Source organism: Coloeus monedula (genome assembly GCF_965178545.1).
Source record: "Coloeus monedula genome assembly, chromosome: 20".
In the NCBI taxonomy this organism is placed as follows: Eukaryota; Metazoa; Chordata; class Aves; order Passeriformes; family Corvidae; genus Coloeus; species Coloeus monedula.
The window spans coordinates 8,141,603-8,164,288 of record NC_138800.1 but is presented as its reverse complement, the minus strand read 5'-3'; the positions used below and the strand labels follow the sequence as shown (position 1 = coordinate 8,164,288).

Genomic DNA, 22,686 nt, shown 5'->3' with positions numbered 1-22,686 from the left:
TGACGCCAGAGGAGTGGAAGGCGTGAAGCATCTTCCCTCTTATCTCAGTACAGGACAAGCAGTACAGGGAAACCAGGAACTCCCAGACAGCAACACCACGCCAGCCTGGGGAGTCATTTCCATGGGCTGTGGTGAAACATCCCCCTCGTGCAGTCCTGCATTCTGTCTCAGAAATACTCGTAAGCACCGAGCCATCCCCTCCCTGTCTTCCTCTCCTCTCAACAAACTACTGAGGGGTAGAAGCAGCCAGTCTCTACCAGTGAGAGAGCAAGAGAAATCCACAGCTCCTGGCCCACCTGCAAGTGCCCTGCACACAGTTTGACAGCAAAGCACAAGCACTGAGTGTCACAGAAAGAAAACCTCCCACTCCAAGATTCTGCATTTTACCCGAATTCAGAATTCAAAGGGGAGCTCTTATCGATATTCTGTGACCTGCTTTAAAACCACTCCACCTGTTCATTCCTTTCCTGTGATGGAGGAAGTCATGTGAAACAAAACCTCATTAAATCTGAGTCCACCTGGCTGCCCTTGGCACGGGGGAGGAGCGCTGCCCTGCAGAGCCAACCCTTCATGTGGGGCCAGGAGCATCCTGGAGGATGCAGAACCGAGCACATCCCTGCCTGCAGCTCTGACGTGGCTCTGTCTCTGCTGTCTCCACGATAAGAGTTGTACTCTGGCAACCAGAACTGAGAACGTGACTTCAGTCTGGGAGGGAGAAGCCTTCCAGTGGGGCCTGAGCAAAGGGAACAATGGCAGGCAGACACAGCCCTCAGACATGGTGCTCTTCAAAGAATTTCTGAGAAGGAAGCCAGGTTTTCTCAGCAGAACATCAACACGGACATCATGTATTGTACCTCAATAACTGAGCACAGACACAGCAGGTCATACTTGCCACCTCACCAGCTGCCAGAGCAGATGCTTAAAGAAGAATGTAAGAGCAAAGCACAACACAGCAATGCTTATCCAGATCACCCTCCCAGCCTCCAGAGATTCCTGGATCATGCAGGGCCTGACCAAGCCTGCAGCTCTGTATTTAACAGCCTCAACCTTTTCTTGCCCCGAATTTACCAGCTTGCTTTTTCAGCATCATCTCACTACACCAAGTCCCTTCCCCACTCCTCCACCTCAGACATGTTGACTTTACCTTGACTACATCAAACTTAAAGCTGAAGGGTTGACACTGGGGCACTCATGGCAGCAGAAAAACCTCCTCATGCAGTGACAGCACAGCCTGCACCAGCTCATTACGGGTGCCCACGAAGCATCAATTCCTCAGAGCCCTGCAAATACAAAAACGTCCTACCCAGGCCCATGAGGAGGCCTGAAAGTCAGCTTTCCTTTGCCTGGTTATTCCAGCTGAGCAGCTTGTGCCTAGATTAATTTGTTTTCATAGGAAATTAATTAGACAATTTTTAAAAAAACACTTCATTTAAAAAAAATCAAAACTAAACAGTCAGCTAGAGCCAAGCTCCCAATTCCCAAGCCGTGCTGTGCCGGTGCAATTACCTCACCTGCTCCTGGGGCGTCACCTCCCCCAGGATTCCCAGGTACCTGCTGGCCCGTTTTTCCCTTCCAGTGGCTGCTCCCTCAAAGGAAGCAGTGTAATCACTCCCTGCTCCTGCCAGACCCCATTATCCCTGGGGAACCTTGGCAACTGAGTGAGTGTTTGCTCGTGTTGCCATGACAGAGGGTAAATGAGTGGCAGGCACTGATAAGGTTAACCCAGCCCGCCAGCCGGTCCCTTTTCCTCCCAGACACAGCAGGGAAAGGTTATTTGCTCCAGACACCACTCTCCCCCTCATGTTTTAAAGCCCCACGGCTGTATTTCAAAGTACATGGCTGGTTTGAAGTGGCAGAAAAGCCCTGGGGGCTGTAGGAGCAATGCGCACTTGGCTTTGATGGTCTGGCCAAGTAGAGCCAGAGCAAGGCTGAATCAGGGCTTCAGAGAAGTTCTTCTCACACACAAACCACTTTGAACTGCTCATTCACACCCACATCCAGCAGTCCGTCAGCCCCTCCAGCGGGAGCCTGCTGGAGGCACCAATAACATGCTGTAAAATGATTTTATAAGGGCTAAGCAGGCAGCAAGCACGAGCACAGCAGAGCCAGGAGATCCCCAGCACCTCTGCCAGGCAGAGAGACACCTGGGCACGGCTGAGGAGCAGCCTTTTGCCATTCCTTATGAACCCTCAGCAGCAGATGGGGAGCCAAGAGACACAGGGAAGCCACTGTGATCAGGCTTGACTTGCAGCTCTGCAGCCCGAGCCAAAACACGTCATCCAAGCAAACACCACAAAGCTTTGGGACAGCAGCTTAAGGACTCAATCAGACAGACTTTCCCCAGTCTGTCCCCCCATGAAAGCTCAGTCTAAGCCAGCAAAATGGGGACAACCTCATTCAGATCCTCATTCTGGTTGGCCCAGCCCAAATTAAACACCAGCTGGGAGGTGTCCTCATGGTGTAAGGCCAAGCTGGCAAAGAACTGTGTGATGATGAGGTTTGGGGGGAAAACCAGGAAGTTTCCTACCCACCAGAGCTGCTTCCCAATCCCAGCAGCAGCAATAAGAAGCCAAACTGCTTTTAAGAAGGAATTTATAAAGAGCTTTTAAAATACAATGCCCTGGAGATCCACGCCAGTCCTGTGAGAGGGAAGATAAAATCAGCTCTGCAGGGAAGCCGACATCCAGCACCAACAATCCTTTATTGACGAGAGGCACTTGTTAGTGTGGCTACTTGAGATACGGTGAGTTGTGAAAAAAAAACAGGTTTTGCCAAAGCAAAGCAGCCTCCCAGCACCCCTTGATGCTGGGGAGGAAAGCCAGCACTGTTCCACCTGCCAAGGTGTATCTTTATTTATCAGACTTTGGACCCATTTCCTCCTGATCCCCAGCCAGGCAGGTGCGTTATGCAAAGTGAATAATTCATGAAGACAGCAGGCTCTCTCTGACTCGCGTTCCGGGGCAGGTTGATCTGGCATAGGCCTGGGAGAAGCAAATTAGCATCTAAATGGCCAATTAGAGAAACTCATTTCATTATTCTGATATGCTAAAAAGCTCGGGAGGCCCGAGGCTGGCGTGTGGCATCTCCCAGCCTCCAGAGAAGCATCAGGTTTCTTAGAAAGAATCGGACAGAGGGAAATGCTGAGCACAGGCCAGCGTTTGTCAAGGAATCCCCTGCAGAAGAGCCACGTGCCAGGGAGTTTCACGGGTAACCTCGGGTGAACCAGGAAAAGAACAGCTCGTGGCCAGTGGAGAAGCTCTGCTGAGCAGCCAGGCCTCGCCAAAAATTCCCTCTCCTCTGAGCCACAGGCCTGCCAGCACATCTGGAAGATGGAATAACTTTTCTCAGCATCCTCAAGGCATAATACTGGTTTTAGGCATCCTTTGAACAACACCACAACCGTGGCCACTCCAAGGTTTTTATCGCCCTGGTCATCGTTGCTATGAGCAGAACGAAAGCCGTGGACTTTGACCAGGTGCTGGAGAGCACCTGAGCCAACCTGCAGCACCCCAAAAACCCCGAGGGTGGGCAGAGCATGACGTTGTTACCCGCACATACAACACCCATCATCCCAGAGCGCCCAAAAATCAGGACACGCCATCTTCCACGGAATGCACGTGGCTTCCCCCACCTCACAACCCGCGCAAGCCCAACAGCAGCTCCCAAAAGCAGGACGTGGCTGGTAACTTTCCCACATGGCTTTCACCTCCCATCTCCGCCTGGTTTCCCTCCACATCTTTGCCCCTTACAGTTCATTCCCTTGAGGAGCCCAGCGCAGGCTCCCAGGACACATCCCGGCGATCACCCAGCTGCTCCCGGAGCGCTCTCCGCAGCCTTTCCGGGAACTCTCCCAGCCCTGGAGCCCCGGCTGTGGGTGCCCCGGGCCCCTCCAAGCTGCTCCCCATTCCCAGAACCCACGGATCCCGGGCACGGCGCTTTTCCTACAGGTGCCCGACAGCCGGTGCGCGCCGAGCGCTGAAACTCAGCTCCAACTCCGCCCGGAGCGCCCCAAGCCGAGCCGAGTTAGGCTCAGCTCAGCCGAGCAAAGCCGAGCCGCTGCCCCTCGCACCCACCTGCGCTCCGGCCTCAGTCGCGGCCGCTCCGCGGAGCCGCTGCCCCGGCGGGACGAGGCGGAAACGGAGCCGCACCTGCGCCCGCCCCCGCCCGCCCTCCGCGCGTCCCCTGCTGGCCACCGAGCGGCCCCGAGCGGCGCTGGGCACCGCCAGATGTGCGCTGGGAGAGGCTGGGGGGGATGCGGGCACCGCCAGATGTGCGCTGGGAGAGGCTAGAGGGGATGCGGGCACCGCCAGATGTGCGCTGGGAGAGGCTGGAGGGGATGCGGGCACCACCAGATGTGCACCGGGACCTCTGTGGAGTTCCAAGCGCTGCCAGATGTTGGCCAAGAGCAGAACGGGGCTGTGGGCATAGCAAGATGTGCTCTAGGAAAGGCTAACGGGGATGTGGGCACAGCCAGATGTGCAGGACCTTTTCTGGGTGGTGGGTACTGCCAGATGTGCATCCCAAAACAGAGTAAGAACCCACAGGAAAAATACACCCAACTATAAACAAGGAAAGGTGATACCAAAACAACCCCAGAAAGACCAGACAAAAAGTTTCCCAAAATAATAACGACAGAAGAACCCACCTGAAACAGAAATGAAACAAACAACCCAACCAAACAAACCACACACCCACACAAACAAAACAAACCCTCCAACAACCAAAAAAAAAAACCTCAAACAAAAACCCCAAAGCAAAGAAAAAACACCAAAAACAAACCCAAAATCCACACAAGAAACAAACAAACAAAATCCCAACCCCAACAATTTGCAGGGGTTTAAAAAAATGTTCACACCAAGAACAAAACAAGGCCACGTGCCAGGCCTGGGACAACCACGGGGAGCTCAGACCTGCTAAAACTGAGCCCAAATCTGCTGAGCAATTCCAGTAACAGACATTTGCTGGTAACAGCAGCACAGTTTGGTTTTGTGAAGGGATCCTCTGGTGAGTCAACAGCAATTCACAGGAACATAATTATTCCTTTGTCCCAGAACACAGGAATTTGGGCTCATTACTGTCTAAATGTCCGGCTGATGCTGTGAGTAAATTTGCCGTGTGACAGGAAGGGATGGGGGAAAAGAGAGAGAGGGAAAAGAGAACGGAAGAGAAAATAAATTGTGTCTCCACTGCCTGTTCAGAGTCTGCTCTTGAGAAATCTGGAGCCTCTGTAAACCCTTTCACCTCCACACATCCACCAGCCCTCAGGATAAGCTGAGGGACCCTCAGCCACCTTCCACGTGAATCAAGTTCAAGTCTTAGCACATATTTTTCTTTTTGGTTCAGGCAACTGCTGAAAAATACATCAGAGGATGCATTTTGCATGAACGCAGAGCCCGCAGTTCTGTGGAAGACAGCACTTGATGATGACATTTCACACCAGGGTAGTTCTTCCACACAGTCAATAATATAAATAAATTAAACACACGGTTCAGCCAACTTCAGGAAAAAGATAAATGACCTTATTTAACCAGCTGTGCTGGCAGGGAAATGACACACATCTCAGAGCCTGCATCCATCCTGCTGTTGAATTTGCTTGTCAGGGTCCCCACACAGATGCTTCAGAGTCTGCCTGCAAGGCTGGGCCTTGGTAGCTGGGTGCTACGGAGAATAAATATGACATTACATTAAAAATTTTTAAAGGCTAAATATGGGTTTTATCTTCAAAAGCACCAAGTCGGTTTTTAATAGACTCGTTTCTCAGAAGGCAGGCACTTCCAGTTCCACCCAAAGAACCCTTCAAAGACTCTCTTTTATCGATGATGGGTTTCACTGAATTATTCACCAGATCGCAGCTGCCAGAGATTTTAAATATCCCCGTGACAAGGACAATAAGGGATAACAACCTCCTCCTGCAGGCTCACCCGTGCTGCTGACCGGGGCACCGTGGGTGCCCTGAGCTGATCCCTTCTCCTCCCAGCCCAGCACGCAGGGAACCTCTCCTGTGTCACCTCAGGCTGGGACGTTCCTCAAGGAATGGAAAATAAAGAGCAGCTTTTTGGAGAGGTTCAGCTCGTGGCTGGGGTGTCCTGCAGAGGAACCACAAGTGATTAGAAGCAGCTTTGTTGTACAGCAGAATGACCCAAGCTGGAACAGCCCTGGAGTGCTCCAGGAAGCGATTCCCAGTTTGGACGCTGGGCTGGTGAGCAGGGTCCGGGCTCCTGTTCGCTGATCAGAGCTGAGGTGTGGCACTGCTGGAGCTGCTTCCCACAGCTTGGCTCTCACCCCTGGTGAACCACAGCCTCCTTCGGGTGAGGATTGTCACAGTCTGCCCAGCATTTGCATGAGGGCTTCAGGTGGACAATTAAAGTGTAAATACTCAATAATAATGCTCATTATGAGCTATTTTAAGCACCAGGTGGCCAAACTGGCTGGATCTTTGTCTCTGAACGACCATTCCCCAGGAAAACAGGCTGACAACTGGCAAGGAGCTGGCACTGCTTCCCCATCTCCCTGACTGCCCCAGCTCGGTTCAGCTGCTTCACAATTCACAGCAGGAGGCACAGGGCTTTTCTCCAAGCTGGTGCTCTGATTGCAATCCTCTGATTCAATTTGTGTTCGTCCCTCTAATTACCTTTCCTTAATAAAAAGGTCAATGATTCTGTCCCTAATCTAAACCAAAAAAGGTCTTGTTTACAGAGCACACCTGCTCAAGGATGTACAAGACAAAGCAAACGCTGGAAGAATATTGATGCTTCATAGCAAAATCTGCTGCTTTTTAAATCTGTTTTAAAGGAAAATTCCCAGTTCTGATCCACGTTTTGCTTGCATGGGCAAGGCTCAGGTCTAACTCTCCTTTCCTTGTTCCCATTGAGCCTGCAGCACACACAACACCGTTTCACAAGCCTGTGTGTAGATCTATACACACCTTCTGTGCTTCTGTGGCATGGGAAAATGATGCACATTTGGGAATAAATTGGAAAGTTTAGAGGAAATTCTCAGTGTAGTTGCATTCAAAGTCAACAAGTGCACCAGGATTTGCCTGGGGATGATGCCCTTCAAGAATAACATAATTGCTGCCAGGGGCACCCCAAGTGCCAGCCTTCTGCAGCAGCAGAAAGGGCAGTTAAGCAGGAGAACATTGGTCCTATCTGTCCTGGCATTCCAGGGAAAAGCTGTCAGGAGATGATTTTCTTCACAGGCAGCTCAGGCCAGCAGCTCCCACTGGGCTCTAATTTTGGCTGGCGAGTCAGATTTTATCATAATAAAATTAACAACAACCACCACTTGTCATTAGCAACAAGTAATCCCCTTCCCTCAGCTGCTCTCCAAAAACACCACTCTCCCTTCCCAGTCTGGATGAATTATTTACACCTCATCACTGCTGCCGCCGTTTTCCTTGTCTTTTGCCCCGTGTCACCATCCCTTTTATCCACAGGCAGGCTTTGGGGACCTTCTGGCTGCTGTCCAGCATCAGTGATCACCATCACTGCCAGCCCCTGCTGCTGCTGCTGCTGCTGCTGCTGCTGCTGCTGCTGCTGCTGCTGCTGCTGCTGCCTGGGAATGAGACCATCGGTGGCAGGAGCAGGAGTCTGATGCCACCATCACCTGTCCCAGTGCCACCACCAGCACCACATCTGAACAGATCAGGAGAAACGAAGCAGGCGGGGAGGAGAAGAAAACACCCAAAAAGGATTAAACCACATGTTAATCCCAGGGAGGAAGAGGAACGTTGCTTCAGCAGCTGTTCCTGGAGTTCTGAGGAATGAATTTCACCTCTGGAGGAGATGTGCTGATCTCCCTCACTGTGAGGGTCTTACAGCACTTCCCACCAACACCCAGCAGCAAAGGCAGGGCTGCACCAGCCCCAAAAACCTCAGGAGAGATGTTGCTGCCTCAGAAACTGTGCTCTCATGACTCTGGTGGGAGTAAAGGTGGAGAGGGAGGGAAAGGAAAAGGCAAACTGGGAAAGGGGAAGGAAGGGAGAGAGGTTTCCCTCAGCACCTTGATTTACAGGGCTGAGGTGTTAGGAAGGGGTGGGAGCTGCTCTCCCTGCGATGATTTGGGGTTTGGTGCTTCCCCTGCAAACCCCGCGGCACCTCGGGGCTGCACTGCCTGGGACAAAGGACAGAGGACAAGGGACAGGGGACAGGGGACAGGGGACAGGGGACAAGGGACAGGGGACAGGGGACAGGCCACCCGCAGCAGCCGGTGACAAAGAGGCCAGTCCGGGCTTGTCCCTGTGCCACCGCTGCCCTGGAGATCTCGCCGGAGCTGCGGGGAGGGAAGGGCGGAGGGAAGGCGCTGGGATGGAGGGGAAAAGGCTGGAGGAAGGAGAGGTGGAGGGAGAAGGTGAGGAAGGAGGAAAGGGGTTGGGGGGGAGATGGAGAGGGAAGGGACAAAGGAAGATGGAGAGGGGTCCCAGACAGGGGGGAGGCCATGCCGGGGCTGCTGAATTTCCTTCCCCTGCTCCCTGCCAGGCTCGGTGGCAGCTCGGGGAGGCCGTTCCAGCGCCATTCTCCTTGGGCAGGAGAGGGATGTGGGCAGGAGGCGGCGGGACCCGGGATCCCCTCCAGCACCAGCACCTGGCACGAAGCCACCACGCAGGAAGAAGCCACCACGCAGGAGTGCCACCATCACCAGCACGAGGGCAGGTGAGAAAAACCAACTCTTCCCAGGAAACCACCGATGGTGCTTTAAAACCTTCCCCTAAGCCCTGTTCATACACAGATTTTCCTGCACAGCTACAAATGCATCCCGGAGATGGAGCGCATGTAACTACAGCGAATAAGCAGTAGGAGGCATAAGGCACCTGCCAGGGAGTAGAGAATTCCATGAACTGCCGGGGATTTAGGATGCTGTAAATATTTCATATTGATATTTAAATATTCACGCTCCCACAGGTGTGGGTCACAGCGCTGATCTATCGGGGGGGTAAGTGGTTGGTAAAGCTACAGAAAAGGGAAGGGTTATTTCCAAAAATCTTCTGTGTAAAGGAAAAATTCCATTCATCTCCGGTTTCTCAGTATAAAAGATGCCTGAAAGTTTCCAGAAATCCTACTATTAAAAAGAATTAAAATCACGTGGCTCGCTGTATTAATGGATAACGGCTTTTAAAAAATCCCCAACAACTCAGAATCAATTTCCTGCTTTAATTGAGTCAGGCAAACACGGTAAACCTGATGCCAGTGCAGAAGTGCTATTAATGCATTAACAGCCTCAATAAATACATTTTACAGCTGTGACAATCCCTGTGTTGGCCAATCGGAAAAATAGGTATTTCCTACTTAAAAATCAGATTTTTTGGCCATTACTATTTTTCCTGTAGATTTGGGCTTTTTACTAAGGCACAGCAAGCAGTTGCCTCATTTCATTTTTGGTTTATGAAATAAGCAGGAAAGCCTCAGAGGCACCACTCACCTTTTTGCTAACAGCATTTATCATTTTAACAGAAAACCAGCACCACAAAAGCAGAAAGCAGCGGGCCCACTGCCCTCCAGCGCTTCAAATCCCAGCTCCTGGGAGGAACCCTGACTCAGCCCAAAACACTGCAGAGGAGAATCAGGAAGATGCAAAAATAAACAAGGCTGTAGCATCAACCTGCAGCATTTTGGGTTCTAGTGGAGCAGAGGAAGGTCTCTGTGCTCAGCTGAGCCAAAGCCTTCGGTGGGATGGGGTTCTGGAGGATCCTGTGGCAGAGGACGAAAGGCTGCGTGTTTATAGGGTGAACAGGAGGAAAAGGTATGAATTGTATATCCAGGAACACTGCCCAGCTGCCAGGCATCCCCCACCCCTCCATGGCAGCAGCATTTAAAGAAGATTCCTTCCATTTTCTGGAAGAGCAAAGCATGAAGTGAATGCTGAAGGAGCCTCTGAGCTGCACCAGGGGTGTCACCCAAAATCCCAACAATTTCTGTAGCTTAGCAGTGGTTACTCACTGTCTGTGTCTGTGTGGAGGACAGAGCACTTATATTTTAAAAACCATGTTAAAATATGGATGCAACTCGGACTGCATCAACAATTAGAAGTGCCACACTGTGTGTCTGTCCTGGAGTATTCCTAATATTCCTAATTACTGCTGTTGGTTTATTTCCAAATAATACTCCTGACCTTTCCAGGTATTCACACTGTACATTGCAGATTTGTGAGCAGATGAAGGACCAGACCTTGTTTGGAGGCTGAAATGATTTCCAGGCACAGGGACTTACCTTCCTTGAAACTGAGCGAGCTGCAAAGTCAGGATGGGAATCCAACCCTCACCTCCTGGCTTTTGATCCAACTGTTAGGTTGAATGTTTTATTTTGTTACGAAATTTCATTGTCTCAGACCCTCAGATGTGACATTCTGGATAAGCACACGTGAGAGGGAAACAGCACATCCAGAACAACGGGGTTTCCTTGGAAGGGCAGGTACTAATTAGAAGCTCATTGGGCCAACATGAATTAAAAATCACATTGAACAGCCTTGTACTCCCCTCCAAATTTTATAGTGAAAGAATGTTTTTCATACCAAGTGTCATGGAAATACTTAAGGAAAACAGCTCAGCCCTCACTAAAGGAAACATTTGAAAGTTAAGTGACATCTGAAAGTCTCCCTGAACTCTCCTGAAAGACACTGTGCTGATTTTTAAAGTTTTTTTCTTAATGGCTCTTCAAATAGACCCTTTTACACAGAATTGATGCTTACATTTGGCTTTTCTCCTGTTTAATACTTCAAAACTCCAGGATACCCAAAAGCTCTCAGAGCCTTTTGCAGGAAGCAGCGGCTTTGGAGCAGCTCCACGGCTCCCCAGACCCCAATAATGTCATTACACGCAACTCTAGAGCTTCCACAAGCACATAACCAGATGAACAATAAAAAGTAAGCAAAAAAATCCCATTAGGAATTAATTAACTGATGTTCAATTACATCCACTCCTGCTCTGCCAGAGTTGCTAACAAAATCAGCACGCCTGCAAATGTGGAAAGGTTAAAAGAACAGATTAAGCATCCAGAAAAACACCACAGCATTTCTCTTGACACAATAGCTTATAATCATCTAGTTTGGTTTTATAAAGTTTAATGCATAACACACTCCAGTCTTACATTTATGCTGTGTTTACTAATGCAGCATTTAAGCATCTACATTTTAAAAATAAATTCCTGCCTGGTTAAATACATGTTCTATTTGAAAGGGATTAGTTCTTCACTTGTAGGATATGCTGAAATCCATACCAGAAACTCTCTTTAAAAATAAAACTATACCAGATGAACGACTCAAACACATTATGGAGAGGATTTTCAGCTGTCTCCAGAGCACTTTTTCAATGTCTTACTAAACTGACAAAGCCACAACATTTGGTGTTGGTTTGGTTTTTAATATAGACAATTTTATATAGGAAACACCCTCCTAGAATATGTAAACAACAAATAGAAGACAAAGGAGGGGAGCTGGGATTGGCAGGAAATATTATGTACTCATTTCTAAGTAACTACCACAATAAACACTGAAAAGCTTTGAATGAGAAATAAAGAGACTTCCCTGCAGGATGGTTTTCAGATCATTTATTACCAATAAGTAAAAGACAAATTGAAAATCAGAAGGAGGGGGGTGGGAAACATCACAGACACCAGAACACTTGCACAGAGCTAATCAGAGCTTTGCAAATGTTGGAACATAAATAATTTAAACGGTATCTCTACCAATTAAAATATTCTTAAGAGGTACACATTAAGTTTGCTTGCTTTACAAAAATCAGGTGCTTTATCCTAAAACCAGAGCGTGAGGGGTATTTTGTGGGTTGTTTTGCTTCTAGGAACGACTAATGGCTACAACTTCAATCCTCTTAGATCTGTTCCAAGTGGATTCACTGGGAGAGCATTTGTGGGAGTGATCCAGGGTCCGTGTTCTCCCAGAATCCTGTGTCCAACAGTGGCCAGCACCAGCTGCTTCAGGAGCGAGGTGCGGGGAGCGAGGGATGGAGCAATCCCATCCCACAGAGGAGAGTGTGAAAGCCCACGGGCTGTGGGGTGAGCTGGGCCTTCTGTTACACCACAAGGACATCCTGGGGCAGCAGTTAGGGCAGGATTGCATCACATTTAAGATACATCTCCCCAGTCTTGCAGCCTGAGACCAAGATGTTTAAAGGTGACACTGCGTTGCTCTTAACTCCAGAGCGCTGCCTGCCTGACCATGTTCTCTCTCATCCTGGGATTGTTTCAGGAGCTGCCTTTCTGAGGCAAGTACCAAAGGTGAAGGATGTTCTATTCTGAGCTAATAAATAAGTAAAAACCCCTAACAACAGCAACAACAAAACTCCAAACCATACAGACTCAAGGCTTCCTTCCTGCTGCACTCTTCGTCTCCCAACTCCTTTCAGTTCCCTGGGATACACTTCCACACCATCCATCATACTTGCACAAACACACATTAAAGCACAGCTCAAGAACAGGCTCCCGAGGTTGCCACTGACAAAACTCACCCCTGGGGCTGTGCATTGCCAAGTCCTCTTTAAAAGCTGCTCCAGGACTGGTTTTGCACACTCACACCTCGGAGGAGTTTTGGAATACATGGAAAAGCTGTGTCCAGCTAAGACAGGTCTATCAGGTGTTTCTGAGAGACTACACCACACAAAAAACCAGCACAACCCACGCTCCCCAAAGCAGATGCTCTCCACACTGCACTCTGTCAACACAGGAAAAAATAATCTGGGAAAAGAAGGAAACCTCTGTCTTATTTTCATCAAGGCACACGATAAACGAACTCACGTAACATCCAGACAGACTTTCATAGTATCTGGAGCTATTCCCTTTGGTCCCCAAACTCATCATGCACTCATGAGAGGTTTTTCAGCAGCCTGCAGACAGGCAGAGGCTGCCCCATCCCAGTGACATCCCTGATCCCAAGGACACGGATTTTGCCATGACAAGCTCAGCAGGGAAGCAGAGCTAAAAACCTGCCTGCTGTCCTTTGCTACCATTTCCCTCCTCCCAACCCCACCACAACGGTGTCTCACACCCAATCCAGCACCTCCTTTGCCATTCTGGATCCTTCTGTCCAGCACTTTATCTGAACCTTGCTTTCGTTACAGCTCCCTTAATGCACACAGTCAGTGTGGGTAAAAACAAGGCACTTGTGGTTTTCCACCTCCAAATCACCAAGATCCGACTTTCCGACAACAATGGGATAATTTCTGGCCTGGTATTCTCTGTTACAAGCTGCACTGCAGGCACAGAAACACTCGTGTGTCACACAGAACACAGGTGGTGTGAGCACAGAGGATTTCTCATCACCCGAAGAACTGGAATCACACGATCCTTTCTCTGCTGCCTGGAGCTGCACAAACAGTTCATCTCCTGCTCTGCTCAGAACCCCTCTTCTTCCCAATTTACACCTTCACACAAGACGTGAATGCCATATGTTAACATTTTTGTATGTGTTAAATGCAGAATTTTTCTCTGTTAGCCTTTTCCAGCAATTTCCAGGGAATGGTTCTTCTGGAAATAACACGATCTAAACTGAAATGCTTGACAGCTCTACGTGTAACCGAACGGGTGGATTCTCTGCAAGAGAGTGAACTGCTCTTATTTTTTGCACATCCCCACAAAGCATCAAATGGATCTCCACCTGCCAGGCACTACCCCACACTCTTCCTTACCTGTCAACTTCTCCTCTGGGAAAGCACTTCCCATTATTTTCACCTGATTACTGCGCTGCGGGGAAGGGGAGGGAACTCACGGCTTTTAGAGGCGAAGAGACAAGTCCCTTACTAAGTTATGTTCCCACAGAAAACCGCGCTCGGGCCCGTTCTGACGCTTGAAAGCAGGAGTTAGGAGCTGAGAGAGAGGGTCTGTACCTGCTTTTAGCAAGTGGAGTTAGCACAGTACACGAGGGGTGGATCAGAGCAAGAGGGGCAGCCGCGGTCAGCAGCCATCCAGGCCGCAGTCGGTGCCGAGGTACTCCGAGGTTTCCAGCTCCACGCTGGAGAGGAACCTGCGCGTGGCCTTGCGGCAGTTGTAGTCCAGCGTGGTGGTGTAGACAGTCTTGGCGTGCTTCGGGTAGATGATGGTGGTGCTGGTGAAGCGCCGGGGCCTGTGGCGGGGCTCGAAGCGCACCTCGGCCTTGTAGCTGCGCCACGAGCAGTTGGGCACGCAGACGATGGTCTGGCTGCACGAGGCCACGCTCAGGCCCACGGGCAGGTACACGTCGTCGATGAAGTGCTTCTCCGAGTCGTATCTCACCGAGGAGGTGTACCTGCAACGCAAGGGAGGTGTGAGCTCTGCTCGGGGCTTTGTGGGGAAGAGGAGCTCTCGGGTAACGGGGTGGCTCCTCAGGCCTGGAGCTGCCACCTCACGCAGAACCATCTGCTGGTGTCTTGCACGTTTACGGGATGAGAAAAGAGCCTTATGTTAGCAGCATTCCCAGGATTATCACCGCTTAGCCCAGCTGCCAGCACTACCGAAACTTCTTCTCAGCCCTGAGCTCTGTGAATGTACAAACCTCCTGCAAACTCCTAAACCCAGAGGCCTCGATCCACGTTTAGGCTCGGCACACAAACATCCCAACTCCTCCGAGCGCCGAGCCCGTGGAAGCACATGTTATCTCCTCAGCTTTGCTCTGCCAGGAATCACATGGGAGTGCTCTGCTATCACCCCTGGCATGGGGCACTCTCTGAAGACAAGCTCCTGAAGATTCAGCTGGCAGGAAAACACTGCAGTTTGCACACCCAAAGCCTCCCTGCCTGTGTTGCAAAAGAAAGTTTCCACCTCCTTCGTGCTGTGACAACTCTGTGCTGGCTTCTCCACTAACTAAGGAGTTAACTGCCTCCAGTTCCAGCCACAGTACAGGCTCCTTCCCCACACCAGGACATAATTCGCCCTACCCTCCCCTGCATTAGGCTTCCATTTGATTTTATCAGCCTCCCTCCAATTGCACAGTCATCAACTGAGAGCCTTCTTTTCTCATTACTGCAAATCATGGTGTTCAAAGGAATAATTCACAGGCTGTGAAGTGATGCAGAGCATTAAAAAAAAAGAATTATGCACTCCTCTGAATGTTACCATTTCTTTCAGCTCACACAACCAGCCACAGCTGTTAAGATAGAAAGTGCTTATTATAAAACCATGAGGTTGCAAGAGCAAAATTCCTTTCCCTTAATGAAACCATCCTAAAAAGATCTTTGAAGCTCTTCCCTGATGATTAACTCCTGGTTAATCAGTTGAAAGGCAAAGTTTTGGAGCAGTGCAAGGAAGGAAAAGCAGGAAAGTAAAATATATTAAAGTCTTCCTGGAAAAATAACCAACAAAACAACCATAGGGGTGGGATTAAAAGAGGCTGAACACTCCTTCAGCCCGTACAAATGTCCAGGTCCAGGAATGTAGAGCTGCGGTGAACAATGGCTCTGCAAATAAATTAACTTGACTCACAGGCACTGATAAGGCCTAACTGCTCCTTTGCAGTCTAACTCCTCTAACTCCTTCCAAACGAGATGACTGTAACACCATATTTACCTTATTTCCTTTGGTGGTAAAGGGTCAAACTCAACTCCTTCGCCAAAGGATAAAGGACACAGTCTTGGAGGGCAGCTGGAAAGAACGGGGCTGGGAGAGAACACGGAACTCTGCAAAAAAATGCAAAAGGGTTTATGTTACCATTTTATTGTAACTTTTATGTTACAATGCAGTACATTCTCAGGAAAACAGATTTGTTTATCCCTCAGTATGGAGCTGTTGAGGTTCAGGAGGATCTGCTAGTCCAAGATGTGCTACAGGTGCATCCTTCAGGCCTGACTCCACACTACAGCATCCAAGAGGTGGCCAGGGGCATTTTTTGAAGACAAGGTCCTAACTTCAGGAGCTTAATTCAGAGAAGCTACTCTGGGAAATGAGAGAGGAATGCAACCCCTTGGTGCAGTGTTCCCTGGATGAACCCACACTCAAGTTCTAACCAACATTTTATAGGTGTCTGAGAGCTCTCTCCTTGCTGGATTCACCCCATACACCCACAGACAGATCGCAGCAGGAAATTATCACCAGGCACCTCGCTGTGAGCCACCTCCTTGCTCCACAGCTACACCCTGGCTCCTGTTGGAAGGCGTTAAATCCAACCTAATTCACGCACAACTTGTTGGGAAGGATGAACTCATTCCCGCTGAGCGGTGATTCATGGACTGCCCCTGTGCTCCCCTCCTGGACACTCAGCACCGTGAGCTGACACCGAATCCCACAGCCCAAGGAAACCAAAGCAGCCCTGAAGGGATGGAATCCAAGCCGTGTGTGTTTTTGAAGCCAGCTCTGCACGTGTGCTTACTCTCGAGGGGCTAGGGGGTTGTGAGCATCTTTCCCTCCTGTGGCTTTTTCCAATTTCACAGCAGCACCCCTGTAGAAAGTGGATTTTTCCTCTAAATCTGAAGTCTCCAAAGTATTTGTACCACCAGCTCAACATACAAAAACTATTTGGTGAAAAACCAAACTAACCGAAACCATTGTTTATGCAGAATAAAGTTACTACTCCGGGTCGCTCCGGAATAACGGGAGTTCCCTTTCCGCAGGGATTTCCAAAGACGTGCTGCGATGCCGTCCCAGCCCCGACCTGGGGCAGGAGGGAGAGGAGCTTCCCTTGCAACAAGAGTCGACCCCAGAGCTTTGTAAAAAGCCCCGGCCGGCCCGGTTCCCGGCGGGATCCTTCCCTCCCGGCGCAGACCCGTTCCGGGACGCGACAGCGGCCGAGGGCTCGGTTACAACGGAGGGAAAAGGCGGGCGGCTGTTCCAACCCATTCCCACGCCGGCCAGCCCCGGTCACCCCTGCGGGTTTGTTTCCACCCTCCTTTCCCCGCGGGACGCCCGGGGCCGCCGGTGCGGGGTCCCGGTTGCTGCGGCACGGCGGGGTCCGAAGGGCAGCGGCTCCTCCGGGGCCCCGCACCTGCCGCGGCGGCACCGGGCCGGGCAGCGGCTGAGCGGAGCTGCCGGTCCCGCGGTCCCGGAGGGTGCCGGAGGGTGCCGGAGGGTGCCGGCGGCCCCGGGCAGCAGGGAGGGGCCGGTACTCACCGCGGCGGAGGGCGCGGGCGGCTCGGGCTCCGGGAGCCCGTTGGCGGCGGCGCGGTCGGGGCTGCCCGAGGAGAGCAGCCAGGGCGGCGGGGCCGGGCCGGGGCTGGGGGGCAGCCCGGAGTCGGGGCTGTCGAGGCCGGAGTCGCCTCGCTTCCTCATGTCCGGGAGGTCGGGCACCTCCCGCAGGCTGAGCCGCCCCACCATGGCCGAGCCGCCGCCGCCTGCCCCGGCCCCTGCCCGCGCTGCGCTCCCTGCGCCCGGGCGGCGGCGGCGGGCGGGGCGGCCGCGGAGCCGGGGAGGGGCCACGCCAGGGGCGGGGCGTGTCCCGGCCCGTGTCCCACCGGTGTCCCTGTATCCCTCCGGTGTCGCCGTCCCGCTATTGTCCCTGTCCTCCGGGCACTCCCTGTCGTCCCGGTTCTCGCCGTCTTCCCGGTGTCCCTGTCCTCCCGGTGACCCCATCCCCGTAGCCCCTGTCCTGCATCCCAGCCCGACCGCAGCCGCGTGGGGTTAGGCACTGGAAGGTGGCGGAGTCACCGTCCCTGGTTAAAGACAGACCGGACGCGGCACTCAGTGCTCTGGTCTGGTTGACAAGGTGGGGATCGGCCCCGGGGTGGACTCGATGATCTCGGAGGTCTTTTCCAACATAAATGATTTTGGGATTCTGTGAAACCAGCCGCGACGAGCTGCCCTCCAGCATCCCTGGTCCAACCCACAGTGCACCATCCCAATGCGCTGCCAGCAGAGATTTTGGGGAGCACTGAAAGAGCTGCCAGATCCTGGTGGGCTGCCTCCACCTCCAGTGGTGCTTTCCCCAATAGCAGGGATTTTGGCAGCCGCGTTAAGCCGCCCAAGTTTTCCCTCCAGGCTGCTCTTTTTCCCTCCCCACTCCCGAGCATTCGGACTCAGGCAGCAAAGCTGCCGCCCCTAATTGCAGTTTTCAGGCAAAGCTGCTGAAGCCGACACAAGAGAACAGAAGGAAAAGGTCTTTCTAGCACTACAGGAGACCGAGGGAACCTTTTTTGGAAAATCCTAATGAAATAATTGCGCCATGTCATCAGATTCGGTGGGGGAATACTCTTGTGGAGGGAAAGCAACTCTGCAGCCGGCCAAAGTCAACACTCCCCTGCACAGAAAGCAGCAGTCTGGGCTGACGGGCCCAGCACAAGTGAACCCAAACCTCTGAAAAAAATTCCTTCCCTGCCCCAAAATTAAAAGCAGAGCAGAACTTTCAGCCGTAGGCGTCTGTGGTTTGCAGCTATGCGGTGCTGGGAACTCCGGAGACTTCCTCAAGGAATTTACATTCCTTTGAAGAAATACTATGAGGCTGTTTGTCTTTGCTGAAAAATGCAGATGGAAAGAAAAAGAACATTAAGAATTTTGACTGAAATCTTTGGGGTCTGAGCAAATGTGCTGGACAGGTGTTTTCTTCCTTTTGATTTAAGTGTATCCCCCCCCAAAAAGAGATGCTGGTCTCTGCAAGCAATAGGAAAGCTGATCACTCCTCACTCCAAAATCTCCCATAAAAACCCTTTATGAAATCAGATGCCTTGGAAGGCACTGGAGCAGTTTCCAGATGAACACAATCATCATTTCAGAACTGCTGTGCAGCTCCTGGGTGAAAACCCACGCTGCCAACAACCCACAAAGTGCAATTTAGGAGGAGGGAACTTGTGGCACATCCCAGCAGTCACCTCCGAGGGCCGTGGGTGCTCCCACAGCCACTCCCATGGGGATCAGGGTCCAAGTGAGAGGGATCTCAGTGCCTGGGAGAAGGAGAGCCCCACAGGCTTCTGGAAATCTTCCTGCTCCTTATTTACTAGCAAAAAACCTCCTATTCTGGCATGGCTTGACACAAAGGATAAATTTTTTGTGCCCTTCCAAGCTCTCGTTTCTGGGCTTTGCAGCCCACCCGAGGGTCTCCTGCAGCACCAACATCCAGACCTGCAAACGTGCCTGCCAGGATGAAAAGGAAGTGTTTAACCAGAATTTTAACTGCTCAATAACTCAAATACTATCGAGTCACTGTGTACAGGGGCTCTGCTTCTCAGGACGTGTACTCTGCCCTCTCGCAAAGTCTGACTGGCTTTAAGTCTCTCAAACCGTACCAACCTCTGCCATCCCTGATGGCATTGGAAATCTCTTCCCCTGCCTGTTTGCCCACATTATTTACTCTTTAACTGCCCACACACAGGCAGAACAGGGCAGATACAAGCCTCTTATCAAGATCCTCCTTCCATAAAGGACTTTCCACCAGGCCAGGCGCACTCGGCTTTATCAGCAACCCAACCACAGATGATGCCACATGGGGGCTGTCACCGGGAGAAGCACACCAAAAGGATCCCGTGTTATTTGACAGCGACAGAAAGCTCTTTCCAAAGGATTGGAAATGCCAGGCTGTGCCACAGAGGAGCTGTGCTCACCCAGCACTGGGACTGACGGCAGCGCTGCAGGGATGAGCGCTGACAGCACGTGGCCGAAACTGCTGAGGTTTCATCAGCTTTTACAACCCTGCTGCCACCGCCCTCATGGAGCCAAGGAAAAGCTCGTGGAGGTTGGGACATCGTCACTTGGATGCTCAGAGTCCTGGCTGTAAATCTGGGGAAAGAAAGGAACACCCAGCGCCCGGCGCAGGCTCTGCCCAAGGGCGGAGGGGGCAGGACCGGCAGGAGAAAAGCAAATGAGTCATTAATTCTGCGAGCGAAAAGAGCTGCTCCAGCGTCATGCAGCGCGTGGAAAAAGGCACTGCCCCTTGATTAATTTCAAAGGAAAAATTAGGATCTCTCAGAAATCTCTCCTGCAGTGGCAGACAGCAAAAATGATGCGATTATTTAGGGGCACAAGGTCGGGAGCGCTGAGCCACCCACGCGGTGCAGGGAGCTGCTGTGAATGCGGATGCTGCCGGAGAGGAGAAGGTGGAAAAGGCAGAGAGGAGCCGCAGGAGCAGATGGACAGCAGGGAGTGCTGGGTCCAGCACGTTTTGGGTGAGGTCCATCCCGGCCGCTGGGGTTTGCAGCGTGGCAGCTGTACAGAAAACACCCAGCAATGAGCATCAGTAACCATTTAATTCATTTTAATGTCACACCCCACATACAGGCAGAATTACACCCCGGCCTGAAACCATAAAAAGTGGCATTTAGTACAGAAAACACATAATCATCCTTTATTCCCCAAAGCTGTAAACTCCAAAGAGCTAATGCACAAATAGAGACCTGCCAAATCTAATAAACACCCAAGAGCCAGGGGCACAAAACTCTTACAGCAAAAGTAGAAAACTGTGAATTTGCTCTCTGAAAGTGGAACTCCAAACCCCCAGCCCTGTGGCATTCTTCAAAGGCTGAAACTAAAAATTCATTTCTCCTTTTATTTCCTCTTATCTACAGAATGTAATGCAGAGAATGAAATGGGGAAAGCCTTTAGGAAAGACACACGATGATAACTTCAACATCATCTTCAGCTATTCATAATTTAGTAAGTGACTTAGCCTTAGACAAAGCAAAGAAAAACTCATCTAAAATAAATAATTCATCCCCCCGTGGGAATAATGAATCTCTGCAAACCCATGTTCCCTCCAGCTCTGCAGTGTGGTAACTCGTGAGCCATCCTGCACGTGCACCTTGAGGTAATCTGTCCTTGGGGAATGGCTGCTCAGAATCCCAATATGCTTTCAACCCTTCCTTCTTTGGCCACCCAACGGGAAATCAGGAGAGGAAATAAACGAGGCAACAGCAGATTTGTAAAACTGGAGTGATGAGAAACTGCTGTCCCTCCCCACAGGTGTTGTTGTTGATGTTCTTCACTCCCCATCCCAGTGGGTGGATGGAGCTCATGTTCCTGGAGTCTGACTCCCCCTTCCTGATGTGCAGCAGTGATTTTTACAATCCCTGTGAGTACAGCCCCTAAATAAATACAGTCCTAAGGCCCAAACTTGCCCTGGTGGGGAGCATGACCCTCCCAGGAAGGCATCTGACAGCATGGTTGTTCCTCACCTGCCACACTGGTACAGGACTTCTCCTTCCTGGGCATGCAAGTGAAGCTGAGTCAAATAACACAGGCACGACTGGTTGATCTGCCCTGCACCCATGAGGGATTCATTCACGGTTGGGCATACGCCTTCCAAGTCTCCCAGAAAGGGTACAGAGGAGTTTGGGAAGAAATCCAGCAGTGCTAATGACAAGGTGAGGCCTCCCTGCACAAAGACTCCTTGGGGAAGCATCCACTGATCCCAACCCTGCTCCATGCTGGCTCTGTGGCTGGGAGCCAGGAGCTGGGCCATGGGAAGAGGGGCCTGGGTTATCCAAAATATTTCACTGCTGGTTCTCCTCCCCTCTGCACTGCTGCAAGCTGAAACTCAGAGGAGGAGGAGGAGAGGAAGGGTTTTGAAGCCTAAGGCTGCTGTAAGCCTCCTGTCCTGGGCTCTGGCTCCTTGACAGAGCCAACATTTCCAGCACCTCTCCTTGCAGGTCAGCAGAGGTGCTGAGGAGGCATGTCCCTGCTCAGGACACGCCAGCTGGAGTGAGAATGAGGGGCTGGAGCAGTCTGACACTTGCTACATGAAGGGCTCTTTGTGGAGACAGGGAGAGATGCTGGCCAGGAAGGATGGGAACTCCCACTGGGGACAGCGGGCGAGCCCAGCACACGCCAGGGAAATACCAAGCAGCCGGAGAGGGCTCCATACATGTCCTGCATGGTCTTTAAGCTGTGACAGCGGCCGAGGCTGCCAGCTGGTTGGCAGGAGCTTTGCCAAGGTGCAGAAGGCATTAATTCAGCCCTTTCCTCCTGTTCTCAAAAGGATTTGCCTTGCTGTTTCACGGTGCTTTATGCATGCCTGTCCTGGGAGCAGGGGAGAAGGCTGCCTTGGGGCTCCCCTCCTGGGCATCCCACTGATTCAGTGGAGCTGCAGATGCCTGGATCCCAGCTGTTAAAGGGTTCAGGTTTTGGTGGCGGTGATGGTTTGGGGTTGGTTCCCCCCACCCCACAATAAATAATGAATCAGAGGAAAAGCTCTGCAGCAGGGAGTGAGCAGTAACACAGAACTCAGGCAAAACCCTCAGTGCTGCAGCAGGAACTCAGCCCGGATAAAAGCTGCGACACCAAGTATATCACAGCCAGTCTCTGAATCCACCTAAATTGTTTCTGTAGCTGCTGGCTTCCAGATGCCTCTATTTTCTCCATCATGCGGACCTGGGAATGTCCTGGGTTTCGCTCCTGCTAAGCTAAGGGCAAACACCTTGGTCAGATTCTTCCTCGGTCTGAAAGCGTCGCAGTACGCGACGGTTAAGAGCTCACAGGGATCGGGAGTGACAGCACACGGGCGTTTCAGCAGCACACTGTAAATCACAAGCCTGACGAGCTCTGCTCCCCCTCACTGCCACCAGTCCCAAGCCACAGAGTTTCCTTCTGCTCCCTCAGAGTCTCTTTTTGATGAGTTTCTCCAGTTTCCGTATCCGAGAGGATTCCTGCTCGGGCGTGGGAGCGCTCAGTGAGAGGGAGCTGGTGCTGTCCCCGCCGGGGGGAGGAGCGGGGAGGCGCAGGCGGAAGAGATCCAACATGCTGCTCTGCTCACTCCTCTTCAGGCCCTGAGGGAGCAAAGGACAGGAGTCACTGATCTGGGAGCAGCTGCAGCAGAGCCCATTTCAAACCTCGACCTCCTGTTCACCCACCAGGA

The 22,686-nt window shown here is 51.5% G+C and overlaps 3 protein-coding genes across 6 annotated transcripts in view; all 3 read right to left on the bottom strand.

The window, feature by feature from the left end:
* RPH3AL (rabphilin 3A like (without C2 domains)) overlaps positions 1-4,110 on the bottom strand; it is a 34,853-nt gene extending 30,743 nt beyond the window's left edge. For 2 of the 3 annotated variants that reach the window (XM_082294390.1, XM_082294392.1), the window contains exon 1: positions 4,074-4,110. The gene's annotated coding sequence lies outside the window, so the exon portion shown is untranslated. Of the gene's footprint in view, positions 1-1,144; positions 1,264-4,073 lie in introns of those variants that run through there. The other variant, XM_082294391.1, reaches the window with a different exon arrangement.
* Positions 4,111-11,353: 7,243 nt separating this feature from the next.
* RFLNB (refilin B) lies at positions 11,354-17,278 on the bottom strand. The gene is made up of 3 exons (XM_082294949.1): positions 17,022-17,278; positions 15,486-15,595; positions 11,354-14,229 (listed from the first exon to the last, which is right to left on the bottom strand). The coding sequence occupies exons 1-3, from the start codon at positions 17,223-17,225 to the stop codon at positions 13,899-13,901; spliced, it is 645 nt and encodes a 214-aa protein (XP_082151075.1). The 5' UTR covers positions 17,226-17,278; the 3' UTR covers positions 11,354-13,898.
* A 2,806-nt stretch (positions 17,279-20,084) lies between these two features.
* VPS53 (VPS53 subunit of GARP complex) overlaps positions 20,085-22,686 on the bottom strand; it is a 61,438-nt gene continuing 58,836 nt past the window's right edge. For both annotated transcript variants that reach the window (XM_082294490.1, XM_082294491.1), the window contains exon 22: positions 20,085-22,597. In XM_082294490.1, coding sequence (XP_082150616.1) covers positions 22,427-22,597 — 171 coding nt within the window. In that variant the 3' untranslated portion in view covers positions 20,085-22,426. The remainder of the gene's footprint in view (positions 22,598-22,686) is intronic.

Bases quoted from the DNA above. Each gene is read 5' to 3' on its own strand.
- RFLNB (XM_082294949.1), bottom strand. From the start codon at position 17,225: ATGGTGGGGCGGCTCAGCCTGCGGGAGGTGCCCGACCTCCCGGACATG. The intron at 15,596-17,021 runs GTGAGTACCGGC...ATTTTTTTGCAG, and splicing joins CGCCCGCGCCCTCCGCCGCG to AGTTCCGTGTTCTCTCCCAG. The intron at 14,230-15,485 runs GTAAATATGGTG...CTTGCGTTGCAG, and splicing joins TTACCACCAAAGGAAATAAG to GTACACCTCCTCGGTGAGAT.